The 17943-nt window shown below is 29.9% G+C and overlaps 2 protein-coding genes across 7 annotated transcripts in view; both read right to left on the reverse strand.

Moving 5' to 3' along the window:
• LOC129961582 (dual oxidase-like) overlaps window positions 1-6485 on the reverse strand; it is a 148844-nt gene extending 142359 nt beyond the window's left edge. Inside the window, exon 1 of one of the 2 annotated variants that reach the window (XM_056075082.1) lies at window positions 6357-6485. In XM_056075082.1, the coding sequence (XP_055931057.1) occupies window positions 6357-6423 (67 nt within the window). In that variant the 5' untranslated portion in view covers window positions 6424-6485. The remainder of the gene's footprint in view (window positions 1-6356) is intronic. The other variant, XM_056075090.1, reaches the window with a different exon arrangement.
• Window positions 6486-13694: 7209 nt separating this feature from the next.
• The window catches only part of LOC129964118 (uncharacterized), a 58373-nt gene continuing 54124 nt past the window's right edge, over window positions 13695-17943 (reverse strand). For all 5 annotated transcript variants that reach the window (XM_056078815.1, XM_056078829.1, XM_056078809.1 and 2 more), the window contains 2 exons: window positions 17791-17911; window positions 13695-14002 (listed from right to left, as the gene is read on the reverse strand). In XM_056078815.1, the coding sequence (XP_055934790.1) occupies window positions 13827-14002; window positions 17791-17911 (297 nt within the window). In that variant the 3' untranslated portion in view covers window positions 13695-13826. The remainder of the gene's footprint in view (window positions 14003-17790; window positions 17912-17943) is intronic.

Genomic DNA, 17943 nt, shown 5'->3' on the forward strand with positions numbered 1-17943 from the left:
GCTCTTAAAATAAAGTAGTGCATCATTTAATGTCTGTTTACGAGTAGTAAGCAGTGATGATAGGAATGATATATATATTGATAAAAAAATTTAGGAATAAAGCGAAAAAAAGAAGAAATTTTTTTCACCCTCTCAATCGGTAAGAAATTGATTTTAACACTAAAATTAATATTTCTTTTGCTCGAACAACAAAACCTTCTATTTTGATGCTTTCAGCGCAAAGGCGATTAAAAATCGATTAAACAAAAGCTCAATTAAACAAAATTCGCAGTACTCTTGAATATTTCTTTGAGGAAAGATTCAAAATTTTCACTATAAATATTTTGTCTTGGATGAAATAGCAGTCGAATTTAACAGGGGTACTGCAACTTTGCAGATGCTTTTAAAGCGTCACAAAAATAAAAATACCATTATCCAGAGAATATCATTTTACACATCTACGTATGGAGACTACCCCTTAACAGAAAATATCAAATATCTTCCGATGAAATCATGATATATTAACCAAAATTTTTAGTCTGGGTAATTCTTCCATGACGTAAAAATAGGGTGTTGCTATAAAAAATCGCAAAGTTTGGACAATTTTAAATATGTATACAATCCCTTCCGAAAATTTTAGGCACAGCATCTTTTAGTATCCATTACTAATTTTAAAATGGTATTTTTAATTTTCACATAGGATAATCGATGGCAAAATAAATTCGGGTGGCTCCTTTTCCTTCTGTGATTGTACAGATATTGAAAATTAATATATGTCTGGAAAATAAATCATTTATCTCCACTTGACATTGTTTCAAAAGTTTGTCAAAAAAGAGTAAATATATAACGTAACTTTGGCGCCCGTTTGTCTCCCAAAATTCTTTATTATGTCTTACAATGCTTATAGAAAATTTATAAAATTTGCTTTTCAAGCAAAAATATTCAAATTAAGGAAAATATACATTAATCATTAAAACTGCGAAAAAATTTTATTTGAAAAGTTAAAACCTTTTATTAAAAAGATTTTTCTACTCTTTTTTCCTCCAAAAAGTGACAGGATTTTACAGACAGAATAATGACAGAAAAAATTGAAACAAGAGGCTTTAATTTGGTATTAGAATTTTCTTTTGTTTAAGAGGCGTTGTGAAAGGGAGGGGGGGGGAGTACTCTGGCTTAACGACAATGAAACATTTGAGTAATCAGACCACCAGTGGACAGTAATGAAAGAGTAATTCATCGGTCATTTCTTTTTTCACGTAGACGGATATTTCTTGAAACAAACAAACCAAAGAGAAATTTTAGAGAACTATGCTCAGAATAATGGGACGCCGCTCGAGAACTAAGCCGAAAATTTATATTAGCTTGATAATGCACAAAGACTGCTTGCTTTTAATTTGCTAAATACGTGATGAAACGCTCTATAGGGCAAGCAATTGAACCTACAATACCAAATTCGACACATAATAAGTTCACACTAAAAAGAATTTTTGAGAATTTTAGGTCAATTTCTAATAAAAAAATTAATCGAAATTACAAAAAAAAATTCCTAGAATGCTTCAAAGTATATAATTTTAATTTAAAATTTGCAATAAATAACTGAAAAAAATGAAAATGAAATAATTAAAAAAGTAATGATAGCAAAAAAACTACGACATAAAAAAAACAATAATTTCAAAAAATGTTTTATTCGAAATAAAATAGAAACGCTTAAAATAATTGTCCTCAATAAAACTATAAAGTATTCTTTTAAGTTAATCTTTTTTAATAAATGCGCCATTATAAAATCGTCGGTCTCAAAGATTTTTCACTTGCGAACACTGGGAACATGATGCTATATGAATGGATAGAAACAATTCATAGATAAATTTTTTTTCTATCTTTAACTTTAATACAAGAAATTAGAAACATAGACAATATTTTAACCCTGATATTTCATTTAGACATCACTCTAAATGATGCATCATTTTCACATTACTGGATTTTGATAGTTTAAAAAATACCTCTGGAGTTACAAGATTAATTTTTCAGGAAATAACAGTTTATAAAATTGCAGGCGTACTTTTTACTTTTTACAACAATAAAACGAGTCCTTGTAATGAGTGCATCTAATTACCTTTCAGAGATCAAAGTATTAGCCTTTTAAAAAGAGAAAACAATTCGAATTAAATATTATCAAACGCTATCACTAAAGAATACATAATTAACAAATTAAAAAGCAATTTTAACAGAAAGTTTTAAGAATTTCTTTGCTCACTGTAAAAATCCAACAAATAAATACTTCTTTACACAGAATAAATAAACAACGCAACATGTATAATTATTTTTAAATGTGAGAAAGTTTTAATTCGCATATTGCCAATTTTTATTTAACTAATTAAATTGAAAGCCTTTAAAAGGATTCCATTATTATTACTGAAGGCACAAGATATGGACGTATTTAGTTAAAGAAAATAATTTAAGAAAGCATTTTTCGCAGTTTCGATTGCAAAATAAATTGAAACTAAAGATGGATTTTAATGAAATTTTTTTTAATCGCCTGAAAAAATTCAATATGCCTGAAAAAATTGGAATATAAAGTTTTCAAATTAAAAAAGATTCGAATTCAGCCAAGTTTCAAAGTATTTCCAAATTTTTTGTTTTTAATTTAGTTTAGCTATTTGCTTAAGCTATTTTTTGAAAACCAGCTCGAATAATTAAACACCAACTTGACGGATTCTTTCTTCGAATTCTTTGAAAAATCTTACAAGCCAGAGGCATGAGTCGCTCAGTTTCTATGCCACAATCGCTGGTGCCGGGCTGCAGTGAAGGTTTCTGTGAGCCTTGGTTTGGAATGCCTTTCAAAAAACTGTGGAGCAGATTCAAGAGAAACTGCTCCGGAAACAGAAGCCTCTCTGCTCCAATGAGGAGAGCTGCAGTGTGCGGAAGAAATTTTTAGAGGATTGAAATGATAATTTGACGACAAACGGAATATAGTTGAAACGAAGCTTGGAAAAACATTAAAAAAGCAGCACACGTTATAAAAAGTAAGAGAAACTCTGTGGGCGCATTCATAACGAAAGAGATTTTTCGCATCTCAGAATTTGCGAGTGTTTTATTAACAGTTTGCTTTTGCTTAACCGTATATTTTTATTCACTCACTTTCTTGTCTGGTGCAAATTTTGCAATCGATTTCAAATTAGCTTCCCGATGAGCTAGAGATTTCGAACTTCAATATAGTTCTGAATAAGAATAAAATGCAATAGTAATTCGCTTTCTTGTTTCTCTATTCGATACAAATTTTGCAATTGATTTTAAACTAATCTAATAATATGCAACTTCCCTATGACCTAGAGACCTGAAATTTTAAACATAGCTCAAAATTGGTTAACAATGCAACGTTAACTTTTTTTTTTTTTTTTTTTTGTGATTCAGTTCCAATTTTATCAGCCTGTTTAAATTCCACTGCAAAATTTCATACATACAAGATCAATAAACAGAAAATAATTATCTAATAAACCGCTTTTTTAATACTGATTGAAAAAATGAGTGTAGTATAGAAAGTATCGAGTCTAGAAAAATGAGTATCTGTATAAGGTTAAGAAGGACCATCGTCTACTTACCAAGAATTTTATGGCATAAAGAGAAATCATTTTATACTTTTTCGTCCACTTTAAAAACGTAGTATTTACAAATGTTTTTTATTTAGTTACTTTTTTGCAATACTTATCACACGATAATGCACATGTTTTAAGTAAAAGTACGAATTTTCCCGAGAAAATTGTTGAAATTGTGAATGATTACTTGCATAGCCGGGAATAAAAAGAAATGATCAGCGAAAGAAGATATTTTTTGCGTAGCGATTTTCATTTATAAAATTCTATTTTAACTTTATTAACTTGAGGTTTCTTTTTAGATCAATAAGTTAGGATTTCCAGATAAGGTAGTTCAGCATGGTATTGTTTATCTTTGTACATTAATATTATGTTCCAGTTAGAACACATTCATTTTGAGCACGGAATTTTATTTTTTCATATTATATTATTATATGCCATTTTTTCATGCGACGCAAGTTTGGCTTTTCACTAAACTTAGAAAATTCTCCTAAATATTTTGTTAATAGGTTTAATTATTTAAGAAATTTCACCTGAATGCATCGAGATTTCTACAAATATCCTTCAAATAAATTTTCACAGTCACCCCCATTAAGTCTTATACATTATGCGTTTTGTTGCATTATTATATAAATGAATCAAAATATTTTAAAATCGCCGTTTTCAATTGTAAAATGAAAATTTAAATAAATATCATTAAATAGCAAAAAAGCATTCCACATGTTAAAATAATTTTTAACTTCTCCAAGTTTTAGAAACCGCATTGAGATAAGGGATTGGTTACCAATCCCATTTACGACTACATTACAAATTAATACTTAGTCTAAACACGTCATTCGTTTCAATAAATGCAACAGTTCAGTTTAAAGAATAAAGACTCTCGTACATATCACAATAAAAATCACAGCTAGCAGATGCGTATAAATTCAGGATTCAGATTCCCATCCACTTACCATAAATCAACTATAAAATCCATCTGAATTAGTATTATTAAAATTAATATAAATTTTAAAAATTAAAAAAAAATACTACCAGTTAAAGTTACGCAGAGTATAAATAAAAGTCATTGTGGCTGCGTATGCATGTTCTGTCATCTCTGCCTAAACGACGGATCGAATTCAATCCATTTTGTACTTTTATGCAAGACAAGTGTAAAAATTAATTAAATATTCGATTAAATAGAAATTAACAAGAATTTCGCTTTTTTTCTGCAATAACTTCAGAAGAAATATTTTTAAGCAATCTTAAAATTCAAAATTTTATCATTTCTTTGATAACAATTTAATTCCTCCGCCCTATTTCTTTCAATTGTTATCAATATTGTTTAAAAAATGTGACCGCATTGAAATTAATTCTAACATTGAACTGCAACATTACTTTTTAAAAAATTCTGTTTTATTTTAATTATATATATGAATTTTTCATTCCTTTCAGATTAGTTGAACAATAGTGTAATAAAGCAGGTTCGAGTCAATCTCCATTGAAACAGATATTCGGCGATAGCAGAGGTTTCAGGCTATGAAAAATGAATCCATATCCCCCCCCCCTTTTTTTTCCCAACAGACTACTTAAATTTACACCATCTTTAAATTAAAAATATCACCTTTTCAACAATAACAATTTCGCATTTTTTTACAGCTGTTATTTATTTGTTTTTCAAATTTAAAAATTTTTTCAAATTAATTTTAATTTATACATTTTTTATTGTTGTATAGAATCAATTTTATTGTTTCGTCAAATCCTTCACTTACACATACTTCTCAGCCACGCTTTAAAAATGTAATTCTTTAGCAGCTGAATTTTGGTTTTTGTTTTTATTAATATAATAGTGTTTTTAAGCTGCTATTCTTCCTGTGGATTTCACACACAGAATGCAACGACTGAGACAATCACACCAGACTTATCCATTACCGCGTTACGAGGCTTCGGAGAAGAGGTTCGAATTGCCGTAGCTTTTTTTTTTTTTTTTGCTTTTTTTTTCTTTTTTAAGTATAAAGTTTGAGAAGGTCCGGGAGTCGCCTTGCTCATTTGCACACACGAATGCTTCAGGCAGGAGCGGACGTCTATTTTCAGATGATTCGATGAAGCCCCAGAGATTCAAGAACAGCCAACGGAAAGATTGAATAATGGAATCTATAAATGACATCCACAATATTTACCACTGTTAAAATCCCTCTCGACAGAGTTCATATGTATTTTTGTTTAACGATAGAGCAATAGCATTGATATTCAGAGACATTTCATGTTTTGCCTGATGTCCATCTCTGAAGATCCTCAAACAGGCCCTCGGATACTAAATTGAGTGCGCATCCTTTCGTTCGATTCGAATCGAACTGTGCGCCAAGGTGAATTTCACATAGGAGGGAACAAACAGACCCTCTGATAAATTTGATACCGATTTACAATTCTGAAACACGCCCTTCCAGCTCTTTGCGTTTCTAAGCTATTGTATCCACAAACAGGCAGACTGACAGGATTTCAAAAAAACATTGACACAATTTTGTGTAAAGGCCATACAAAATTTTATCCCTTTGGCTCAGTGCGTTTTCCATTTAGTTTGTTTCACAGATTCCGAATGTGCATTTTTCAAGAAAGCGCAGATTCATCAAAATCGCGAGATCGTTTTGCGGCGATACGAATACGTTCTATATAACAGGATAAGCAACTCACATACGACGAAAGTGCCCCTGTTTCTCGAAGAATGCAGATGCACATCAGAAACAGACCAGTAGCGTTTCTTCTACGTAACAAGCGTTTGTTTACAACAAAGAACAACAAAAGACTCACCACCTGTTGTCAGGAGGAAGAGGTAGACGAGTATCCCAAGTCTCTGCGCGTAAAGGCGAAGTCCCATCACACATCTGGTGGGCACGAGGGCAACTTCTCAAGTGAAGAACCCGCTCAGACCGCTTTTTCTTTTCGGACTCTCTCTTTCTTTCGCGCATGCGCAATTCTACAAATATGCTGTCTTCGGGAAATGGGGAAATCCGAAACTGGCATTTCGCTGAAGAAGGTTAGAAACGATTAGAATGAATCATTCCTCTGCCTGAAATCAAATGGATTTGCTTCCCTTTCTTTTCATTTTAATACCAAAATCCTGAAGGCTTGCACTGATGCTCAACAGCTAATAATTTCTTTATTTAATCCCAAAAATTGAATATATATATATATATTGTAAAGGTAAATAAGTAATATATATATATGTGTGTGTGTGTGTGTGTGTGTGTGTGTGTGTGTGTGTGTGTGTGTGTGTGTGTGTGTGTGTGTGTGTGTGTGTGTGTGTGTGCAAGTTTTTTAACTTTGAGAAAATTGTTTCAATTGTCCAAACATTTCACCTCTAGATGATAATGAATCGCACTTGCAGACCTTCCTGAATCTCCAATGCATATTCTTAGTATTAAATCAGTAAATATAATTCAAAAGAGAGAGGTTTGTTCTTCTCTGAGCCGAATTTCCAAAAAGTTTTAGAACATTTCCATTGATCTTAATTACCCCCCCCCCTCTTTCCCCTACGGAGCAGTGACTTGCATCGCATAACTTCAACAATGGTAATGCACCCTATTTTATGTTGGCTTTTTCCCTGGCAGCCCATTTTAGTATACTGGCATCAAATTCATTTAATATCTACGAGTTTCTGCCAAAATGAAACTTATTTTCCCTTCGCATCTCCACTTCTACGATGTAAAATTTCCGCCCCGGCTATCTTGCATGAGCTCCGTTCCTCATCAGCAGTATTTTAATTTCACAGTGCCCAGTTTCGGTTTCGGGGCCGATTCCACAGAAGATCCATCGGTCCTGCTGGCAAACGCACTGTCATTGATATGGTATGGAAGTTTGGAAAGAGGAGTGTCATCTCAAAATCCTTCCCTAAATAGCCGTAGTGTTACTTTCGAATTTACGTTAATAAACTTGTAACTAAGTTTAAGCTTTATTAAGGAAGCTAAAACTTCTGCACCTTATAAGACATGTTTTTCTTCAAAAGTTCTTGAAAAAAAAATTGTGTAAGCATTGTTAAACAAATTTTTTCCTTCTAGAACGCACAACCCATTAGAAACGCTCCGACCTGGATCTGGTTAGAGAAAACAGTATTTCAAAATATAAATGTAACTAATAGAATTGCTTTCCAATGTCAAATATGCTTACTGGAGAGCAGCGTAATTAGGGTGGAGCAGACAAGGCATGCTCTCGGCGCAGTTGCCTGGAAGGGCAAAATTAAGGAATCACTTCATCGTATTGAAATAAAAATTAAGATTCTAAAAAACTTTTATTTCAGAGGTTTTTAAAAACTAAAACGACTTTAGAAAAACAAGAGAAGATTATAAGTTTTTAAAAGTCCCTAATTGGGAGTAAACATTAATTAGAAACTTGTGGTTATTCATTTATGGCTTAGAGGATAAGGTTATTTCACGTGTTAAAAAAAATAAAACAAAACAAAATAAAACATAACAAACAAAACATAACAAACAAACATAACAAAAATAAAACATAACAAAAATTAAAACATAACATAGTTTAAAAAATATATATATTTATGCATTTATTTATTACAGGACATTCGACACCAGCACAACTAGAGATTGTACAAATTTCAAAGTCTTCCACTAAGATCATATATATTTCAGAAAAGAGTCGTTTTCAAATATCCGAGCAATAAAATATATTATCGGAAACTACGTTCTTGAAAATCGAATCTTGAATATTAGAAAGTAAATTATGATCGATATAACCAAGAACATCTTCAAAGTAAAAAAAAAAATGAACGGAAAGTACTCATAATAAAATTAAATTTTTCAGGTTTTCTTATTTAGAATGTCAAAAGAACACTGGTGAAAAACCGTGGCAACAAACTAGAAGTAAATAAGCCCAAAAGGTCTTCGTTGAAATCTCTATTAATTAGAAAAGAAGATCGAAAGTATTCTAAACGTTTGTTCCTTTGGAATTTGGACTAATGTTTTTAAATACGAAAAACCGGAAATAATCGGGCATGTACTATTGATAAAGGGAAGAGAGAAATGTTTATTAGAGAATATCATTCCTAAAATATTTCTATTTAAAACTTCAAATGATTCGATAAATATTTGTAAAGTTTTATTTCTATAATTAAAGATTTATTTCTAATCTTCAATTAGAAATGCTGGTTTGAAATATTCATCGGAATATTTTACACTATTTTTAAATAAAGTGCTCACTCACATTTATTTACAAACTTTGGATTTTGCATATAAAAATCTATGCAACATTCTCATAAAGATAATAAAATTTCACAATAAGTCTCGAGATTTGCATTCAGATTTCTCACAAATCTCAACAAAATATTACCAATCATCCAAAAATCTGGTGAAAATTTCTTCATTTTGAATAACTGTAACATATGGTTAATATTTTTGTGTGTGTGTGTGTGATAGTAACACTCAACACGCGAACACACACACAACACCAGGATTACATTTCATAAAAAATTGCCCCATAAATTAAATTTCAGAGGACAAACATTAATCTTAAGTTAATTAACACTTTTCCTTACAAATGTAGACATGCATATCTCCAGTCATTTCCTTAACAATGAAGGTAAATTTTTAATTTATTCGAGAATTCTTAAATTTTTGCTGAAAAATTGAAAATTATATAAATAAAAACTGCCCTCAATTTTGAAAATTACCATCTAAAGATATATTTGTTTAAATTTCTAATTTTTAATTAAAAATAAATTTGAGAAGACATTAGTGTATTAACCGCATGATTTTACCTCAAATGTATCATAAATACTACAATCGAGTTAATACACGAGTACCGAAAAATTGCATAAAAGAAAAAATACCGTACTATGCAAATATTATAATATAATATACAAAATTAATATTTTCCATTATTCGTTCACAACTGAAATACCGCCAAATACCATAAGTGCTATTGCTTACGCTATGAACCTGTTAGTTTTCGACAATTTTTTGAATCAATTGCTGTTCATACATTGGATGGCTGACTAGGTTTCCAATTTTTACTTTTTGGTAAATTTGTTTTCTTTTTTTCTTAAAATTTCACACAAAAATTTGCAATGATAAAAAGGTCTAATGATTTGACAAAAATACTTTTACTAATTAGGAGCTGCTGATAAAAGAATAAATGTCACATGCATATTAAATAATGATATTTTGATTCACTATGAATTAAATTAGCGGTTAACGGAAACTAAACAAAATGAAATTTTGAAAAAAATAACACGAAATAATTATTTTATTTTAATAGCATCATGGAATATGTTCCGTTCAGAATAACAATATTTGGAGACAAAATGCCAGCTCAAATATTAATGATTTAATTCGACAAAAACTTTGAGAAGGAAATGCGGCACATTTTCTTAACAAACGAAAGAAAAAATTGGAAGATTAATATTTCTGACTTGCAGAAGATTTTGAATTTATAAGTATTTATCTTCTAATAATTGTTATTGGGTTATATTTCTTTAAGTTATATACAGGGTGATTCAAAACGTATTTTTCGATTTTCATGGGGAGATAAGGAATATCTCAGAAAACCGATTTCACATTGAAAGTATGCCCACAAACTTCATCTGCATGGACAAAATGGACAAGTGAATTGAACACAAAGAAATGGTAAAACAAAATGGTAACGTATTGGACCTTTATTCCAACAAGCAATGGGTGCTGAAAAACACCTGGTATATCATGCACAGTGCCTACGGTATGTCTGCCGAGATATGTGGTTGTCAACAACTTGTAGATGTCAGGATCTCGCTTACCTGCAAAACTAGCACCTATCCAATACATTAGACTTTCAGAATAGTTACCCATTTAATATTAAAAGACCTGTTCTGAAATTAGAAGTCATGTCTCGACAGGTGCGCAAATTATCCGTGAGATGGCAGTGTGATCATTGCAACTACATAACAGGGCTTGAGTTTGAGTCTGGATCCTAACATTCAGATTTTTTTTTTAGATCTTTTTTTAAATATTATTTCACAAAAAAATCCTAAAATTTCAACCAAAGATTGAATTATTTTCACTTCAAATAATTGAAATGGACTACAAAATACCCATACAATATTTTAAACTTTTAGATATCAGGATATCGCACATGCTTTCAACTTGCTTTTTTCATATGCATTGTTCTCTTAAAATAGACACACCATGAAATATTAAAACAAGTCCTGTTTTTAAAGACGAGGTTATATCTTGATTGGTGCAAGTTAGTGGTATGATTGCATGTTTGTTTCAATTATTTTGCTATCCTTGAGTTCGAATCTGAATTCCAGTATCCAGATTTTTTCCCCCTTGTTTTCAGAAGTCTACATCTTTCTTTTTTTTTTTTTTTTTTTTTTTCTCTCTCTCTCTCTCTCACCTCGATTCAGAAATTTGAATACAATGTTCAAAATTTCAACGAAAGATTCCATTATTTTCACTTCAAATAACTGAAATACGTCACAATATATCTACAGAAAATTAACAAATTTTAGATGTCAGGATCTCGTACATGCGCAAAACTTGTTTCCATCCAATACATAAGGTTTTTAGAATAGTTATCCATCTAATATTTAAAAAAAAAAAAACCTGTTCTCAAATTAGAGGTTATGTCTGAAGATGCGCTCGAAGAGCGAGTGGCGTGGTGGTATGATCATAAAGATTTATTTACTTTTTTGCAGACTTTGAGTTCAAATCTGAATGCTGGTATACACATTTTTCTTTTTTTTTATTTCTGAGATACTTTATATTATTGTACATACAATTACCAAAATTTCTACATGTTATTTCATAGTTTTCACTTCGAACAACTGAAATATACCACAAAATATCTATAGAAAATTAATAATTTTTAGATATCAGTATCTCGCAGGTGCGAAACTTGCTTTTATCGAATATTCATGGTGTTATATCTACTTCTTCCTATTCGATTTGCAAGATCGAATCATGAATGTGCATGCCTATTTAAGGGTTTTAATCTATCGTCCAATTTGAATTCTTATCAATTTATAAAAATATTTCACACCAAATCCACTGTCTTTGTTTCATTAAATAATTTTTTAAAAGTGAATAAAGAATTTTACAAATATCACGGAATTTTAAAAGAAAAAAAAAATAGTTTTGCTCATCGTGGGAATTGAACCTTGAATTACAAAACTAAGGACAGAAAAAGACTACACCAAAAATGTCGCACTCCGGCGTTGAAGCCGTATCTCCCCCTCATCCCCTTCTTCCTACCTGACCTGCAAGGTCAATCTTTAATAAAAGCAGAATGTATTCTTATTGCAGGATTTTAGAGTATTATCCAATTTGAATTCTTATTGTTTGATAAAAAAAAAATGATTAAACTGGACTGTTGTTCAAGCTTGAGTCTGAATTTGTACAATATAAAAGGCAAATTCAATGTTGTCGATTCGTGGATTCTTTATCTGCATTGTGGTTAAAAAGTCGAGTGCGCTATTAGTATTTGAATCATAGTTTCGAATCTTGCTGCTAATGTAATACCCCCCCCCCTTTTTTTTAAAAAATTTAAAATTGTTTTACGTCTATAATCTGAAATTCGCACACCTACGAAATCAAATTGTCAAGCGGTAAAAACTTGTATTCGTCAAATCGGAAGGCCTTCCAGATCTGCCACAAAATATATCTTTCCCTATCTCCAATCTCTCAAGTTTGGCTGATAATTTTTACATACAGATATTTTAACTTACCATAAAAATAATAAAATTTATTAACAAAAACGGAAAATATACTTTTATCTAATTGTTAATCTAAGATTCCGATTAGCATATCTATGCGTATAATAAACTGCCAATTCAGGGGTTTGAAAGGATTTCTTTAACTATATGGATTTTTACGAAAATTCCAATTTCAGTCAAAACACCGCGAAATCCATCGAGCCTGTTTTGGGTAGAATTTAAGGCTCCCAATAACAGCTTTCCCTTATTTTTTTTCTCACATTGTTTAAATTAAAAATCTTCTTGTTTTAACTTTCTTTCGATATTTTAGTTTCCAATTATTACTATTATTTCATATATAAGTTTTCCTTAATTTCTGTCGTTATCTCCTTGGCACATTTTTTCAGTTTTACCAACATTCTGACAGCATCCCCCAATAGGCGTCAAAGTTTTGCAATTTTATGCGCCATACACATCCAGTAAACACTTTCGCCCACACGTAAAGAAACATGCCTTTCGCACATTTTAATTTCTTCATATTGTATCCACATTTGATTTACTTTGCAATATCCTTCTTTTAAATTATTATCTATATTGTGTTCCATTTTCGCTCTTATCCGCATTGATCTATTAAAGCATATGGGCAAAGCGTAGCATCTTTTTACTTAAATGTTCGATGTTATTTGCAGAAATCCCTTTCAGAACCCAGACTGATTTCATCCTTTGATGAGCCATCAATGCGTCGTTCGACTTTCTTTTTTATGTTTTGTTTCTACATTCATTGTAGATTTACACGCGCGCGTGTGCGTGTAAACGCTTTGCCAGTGTTATCCATTAGTACAACTAGAGAGACTTTGTAACGGATTTGTACTGGCAAAGTATATATTGTAGAAGAGAGTGCCTAGGTTTGCTTTTGAAATTTAATGGTCGTGAAAAGGATATGAATGAGATTTTCATTTTCCAAATCCTTTCTTGTTTACAAACGAATGCTTTGCGGTTGTGTTCGGTTATTTCCCAACATAATTATTATGATTTCTCATCTGCTATTATCCATACAATTAAAGTTTGAATGATATATTTGATTTTTATTTTAATCAATGCAGTCTCTGCAGTAAAGTCTGAGTTCATTAACGAGTTAAAAATATTCATTTAAGATCATTGGGATTGGATTGAGGGACTCAATGGCGCAAGAGCCAAACAACTGTATTGCGCTAGACGTAAGGCAGGAATTTAGTTAATGAAAGCAATTAAGATATAGAAATATTCTTTTCGATTTCGCCATAACAAATAAAAATTATTGACGATATTATATTAATGGGAAATTCAAAAGGATTCAAAACATAGAAAGAAGAAGGAAAAAAATAAAAATAAAAAACGCAGAAAATCTAACTTAATCAGCAATTTGAATAAACACAAAAAGTTCGTTTTGTATTTTGTAATTGTAATCAATAAAAGAGTAAAACACCAGACAACGTGTATAATATATTTATTTATATACTAAAAAATACACAATTTTGTCCAAAATTAAATAAATTTACATGAGGACAGAGATGTTTCTTATAAAAAAATTAAAGCAGATCTTCTAAAAAAATGCTAAAATATCAGCTCATTTTCTTTGCATTTGTAAAACAATCAAACAAAGAAAAATCCTGTGATTGTTTAGACAGATTATGACCATTATTTTTCAACTTTAAATATAAATTTTGCAAATGTGTTTGACAGTCAACATCATCAACACTTTTGCACCAAACTGAAGGAACATACGCTGGATTTAAATCTAAATGAAAAAAAGTGAAATTACTTAAAAAAATAATAACAATAAAAATTTTAATACAATTATTAACTAATTAGAAAGTAATTTTTTTAAGTTTCTGTTATATACAATATATAAAGAAAAAGTATAGTAATAATCAATAAATTGGATCTCAAAATTTAGAAGAATCTTTACGTGTCAGTTAAATCCGATAAACGAATGTTTCGAATTATGTCTCTGCGTCTATGAATACAATAACTCGTAAATAGACTGAGCAAGAAAGACGAAATTCGGCAGGTAGTGCTGAGCCATAATATTCGCCTTTGGCGACCAGCTTGTTTGTTCAGATTATTGACCTTTTAGGCAGTAAAACAATTAACATGGAATGAATTTTTAAAAAAAATTCAATCTGTTATTTGATAGAACTCAAAGACAAGCATTTAATTAAATCAATATATTACAAATTACTGAGGTGCAAATTAAAAAAAAAAATGTATTCTTTGAAATAAAAACGGAAGGGAACATCCTGCTTTGGAGATATTGTTCAAAGAAAGCAATTTTTTAATCTTAATTTTAATATTTACAAACATACCCGACTAAGTTTTTTGATGAATGAGTCTAAATTGCATCATATTGTTGTATCAGAATGAGATCAAAGTAAAAATTTTTTAATGTTGAATATAAAGAAAAAAAAAATTACGGAAATGAAACTGATATCATTGAAAAGATTATTTATAGAATTTTAAGATTGTAAAAAACAATTTTTGAGAAATGATAGTTTTGGAAGATATGAACATCATGTGTCACAGTGATTATCCATCTGGCGACGATTAAACCTACTTTCGCCCTCAATAGAGTTTTATTTTCAGCTTGTTTCTAGCATCTTAACTCCTTTTGCATATTCTTTCCGCTGACTGAATGGACTTTTTAGTGACACAGCAAGCCCACAACTGAAAATTCTACTAATATTTTGCAGCTGCAACAATTAGTTAAGCGAGGTGTTAAATTAAGAACAGCTGTAAAAACCTTCGGTGAACGCTTGAATCCTATCTGTTTACATTTGACAGTTGTCATTCAACAATAAGTAATAAGAGCGATTTCTGTGTGCCCTCCCGGAACTCCGTCCATGAACATTTCGTGCTTCGTGCTACAGTAAAACTTTAATTAGACTGAAATTCGACACAAAGCGACAATTGTAGAAATAAAATTACATATTAAATTTTATTTATCTAAATAGTTACGCTTTTAAGTTATCGTATTTACACGTATGAGAAAGTACAGATAAAAAACATTTGAGGTGCTTAATTCAAAACCTTAATTCAACTAAAAGAGCCTCTAAATTTCATTTCTCCAATTACTTGCGTTTTTTTATTCCTCGCATTTACGTATATGTACATAAATGCATGTACAGTATACATTACGTATATTTACGTAAATGTACAAATCCCTGATGGACTGGACAAAAAATTTGATATAAAATTTCTCTTTAGGTGCTAAAACTATAAACGAAATTTTATCTATCTAGCTCTTTATTTTCTATAGTAATAGCGTTAATTTACATGCGGGCAAATGAAAAGACAGACATCCTCTAAAAGAAATTTCGCTCAAAGTTTGATACAAATTTAAGAATTTCGTGTGGAGTTCACCCACTAAAGTTTCATCTAGCTCAAAGTGTTTTGGAATTATTTCATTCACACAAATAGATACCATTCTAAATAAAATGAGATAAAAAGTCAGCTCTGTCGTTAGAAGCAAAATGGCAGCGGGGTGCGGGGAATGCACATGTTCGCAAACAAAATTTAACAAAACAAATAAAGAATCTTATTTAATGAACTGCTTTCATTTTTTGTTCTTGTTTTGTTTAATGTTGTTTTGTTAACTCAATGAATCAAAGAAGTAATTATATTGTTTTGAATTGCATTTTAATAAAAATCATTGTTATAAATTATATCCAACACTAATTTTTCAAAATTTACTAAAGCTGAAGAGGAAAAAATGCATTCATTCAAATAAAATTAATATAATAGAAACACTTTTTTTTTTCCACTTTTAAAATGATGAAAAAATAATTTTTGTCCGATGATGCTTTGTTGTTACGACGTCAAATTGTTAAAATTCTCTTTTTATTTTTTAAATTAAACTTTTAAAATTTTGAAATATCAATTCTTAGTCGGCCTCCAATACCCAAGAAGTAATTTTCCAAATTTCATGTTCCTAACTTCAATGATTTATGTTGCGCATTGCTTTCTCAATCAGGTGAAATCTTTACGTGCAAAGAGAGATTTCATTAGGTGGGGAAACACATGGCAATTAATCTGCAAGTATAATAAAATCTTTAACATTAAAAATGTCATTTTTTTTTACATTTATTTAAAAAATATAATTTTAATTATACTTTTTTAATGCCGGGAAGGACTTTTTTACAGAGTGCAAAAAATATGGTAGACTTTTTTTCTCCTTGTCCTTTACATAAAATTATCTTTTCAATGATAACAATTTAGCAATCACAATTTTTTGTTAATTTTAATTGATTTTTAAAGGTGATTTAAAATACATTTTATAGCAATAATTTCAATGCCCAATGTAATACAAATCATTATTATTTTATCCTAAATTTTTATTTACTATTAATAATCGAAGAATGCAGATTTGTTGTTTTCTCTCCTATTATTAATTAGTTTCATTTAATAGAATGCTTTAATAAATTTTTTAAATTCTGCAACAATTACATTAAAGTTTGTTAAGATAAGCAATGATTGCAATAACCGATAATAAGAAATTTTTAAAATCATTCTTTTTAATAAGAACTATTGGTCATTTCTGTAATATATTTGGATGCATAAAATATAATATGGTTTGTTTAGCCAGTAATTTTTCTTTCCTATTGCTCTATGCTCATTCTCTTTATTGCAGAGTTATTGGTACTGAATAATGTTTCCTGAAATCAAAAAACAGATTTTGTAATACATCATTTCAATGCTGAAATTATTCTGCTTTAAATTCTTATACATTTTATGATCCTACTTCAATAACGCAAGTATGTCATAGCCTTAGTCGAAATTTAATGATTTCCTATTTAAAATTAAAGTTTCAATTAAAAACGAAATTATAGTAAATAAGTGAAATGCACAGCACAAAGCATATAACTGTATAAATCATGTAAAATAACATATTATATATCTATAAAAACCTGAGTTTAAAATTATTTTGCTAAGAAAGCCATCAAGCTGAAGTTTCATGTAAAATATTTATTTCAAATTTTTCGCAATTTGTAATACCGTGGACCAGCTGGTCGCCAAGAGGAGAGAGCCTTTGCTCATAATAAAGGAGAATTTGTCTGCATTCTTCAGAGAACTAAGAACTATCAAATTCAGGTCAGATATACTTCAGAGAGTGGAAATGTGCATCTCGAAGCGATTCTTCGAAATTTAATCAGTTAAAAATTAAGTGAGAAGCTGGAATTTTTACGTGATAGCTATCAAATAACTTATTTCCTGAAATTAATTTTCACAATGTCTTAAATTGTTTTTTAAAAAAAAATACCTTTATGATGATACCATTAGAATGGTAATGCCAACTTTTCCATAATTATGGTAACTTTTTTTAAAAATATCTTTTTGTATAATTTTTCAACAATACACTTCATTGTCAAATTAAAATTCAACCGTTTTTTTTTTGTTTAATTAAATATTTAATCGCATGATTTTCATCTAAAGCTGAAAGCTAAAAAAGAAGGACTCTATGAAATATCTATGTGAAGTTACAAACAAATTGATAACTAAAGAAATAGAGTAACAATCAGCAATACTCACAAGATTTTGGGACATAAATATATTTAAACATCAGCTTTCGAGATGTTGCTTTGCCAGAACAATAAATATTAAATACTTGATTCATGATGGGTAGCAAAGCAATTTTGCTTTTGGAAGTTTTCTGAAATGAATTCAAATATATTATAGAATAAT

Source organism: Argiope bruennichi, chromosome 1 (genome assembly GCF_947563725.1).
Source record: "Argiope bruennichi chromosome 1, qqArgBrue1.1, whole genome shotgun sequence".
Lineage (NCBI taxonomy): Eukaryota > Metazoa > Arthropoda > Arachnida > Araneae > Araneidae > Argiope > Argiope bruennichi.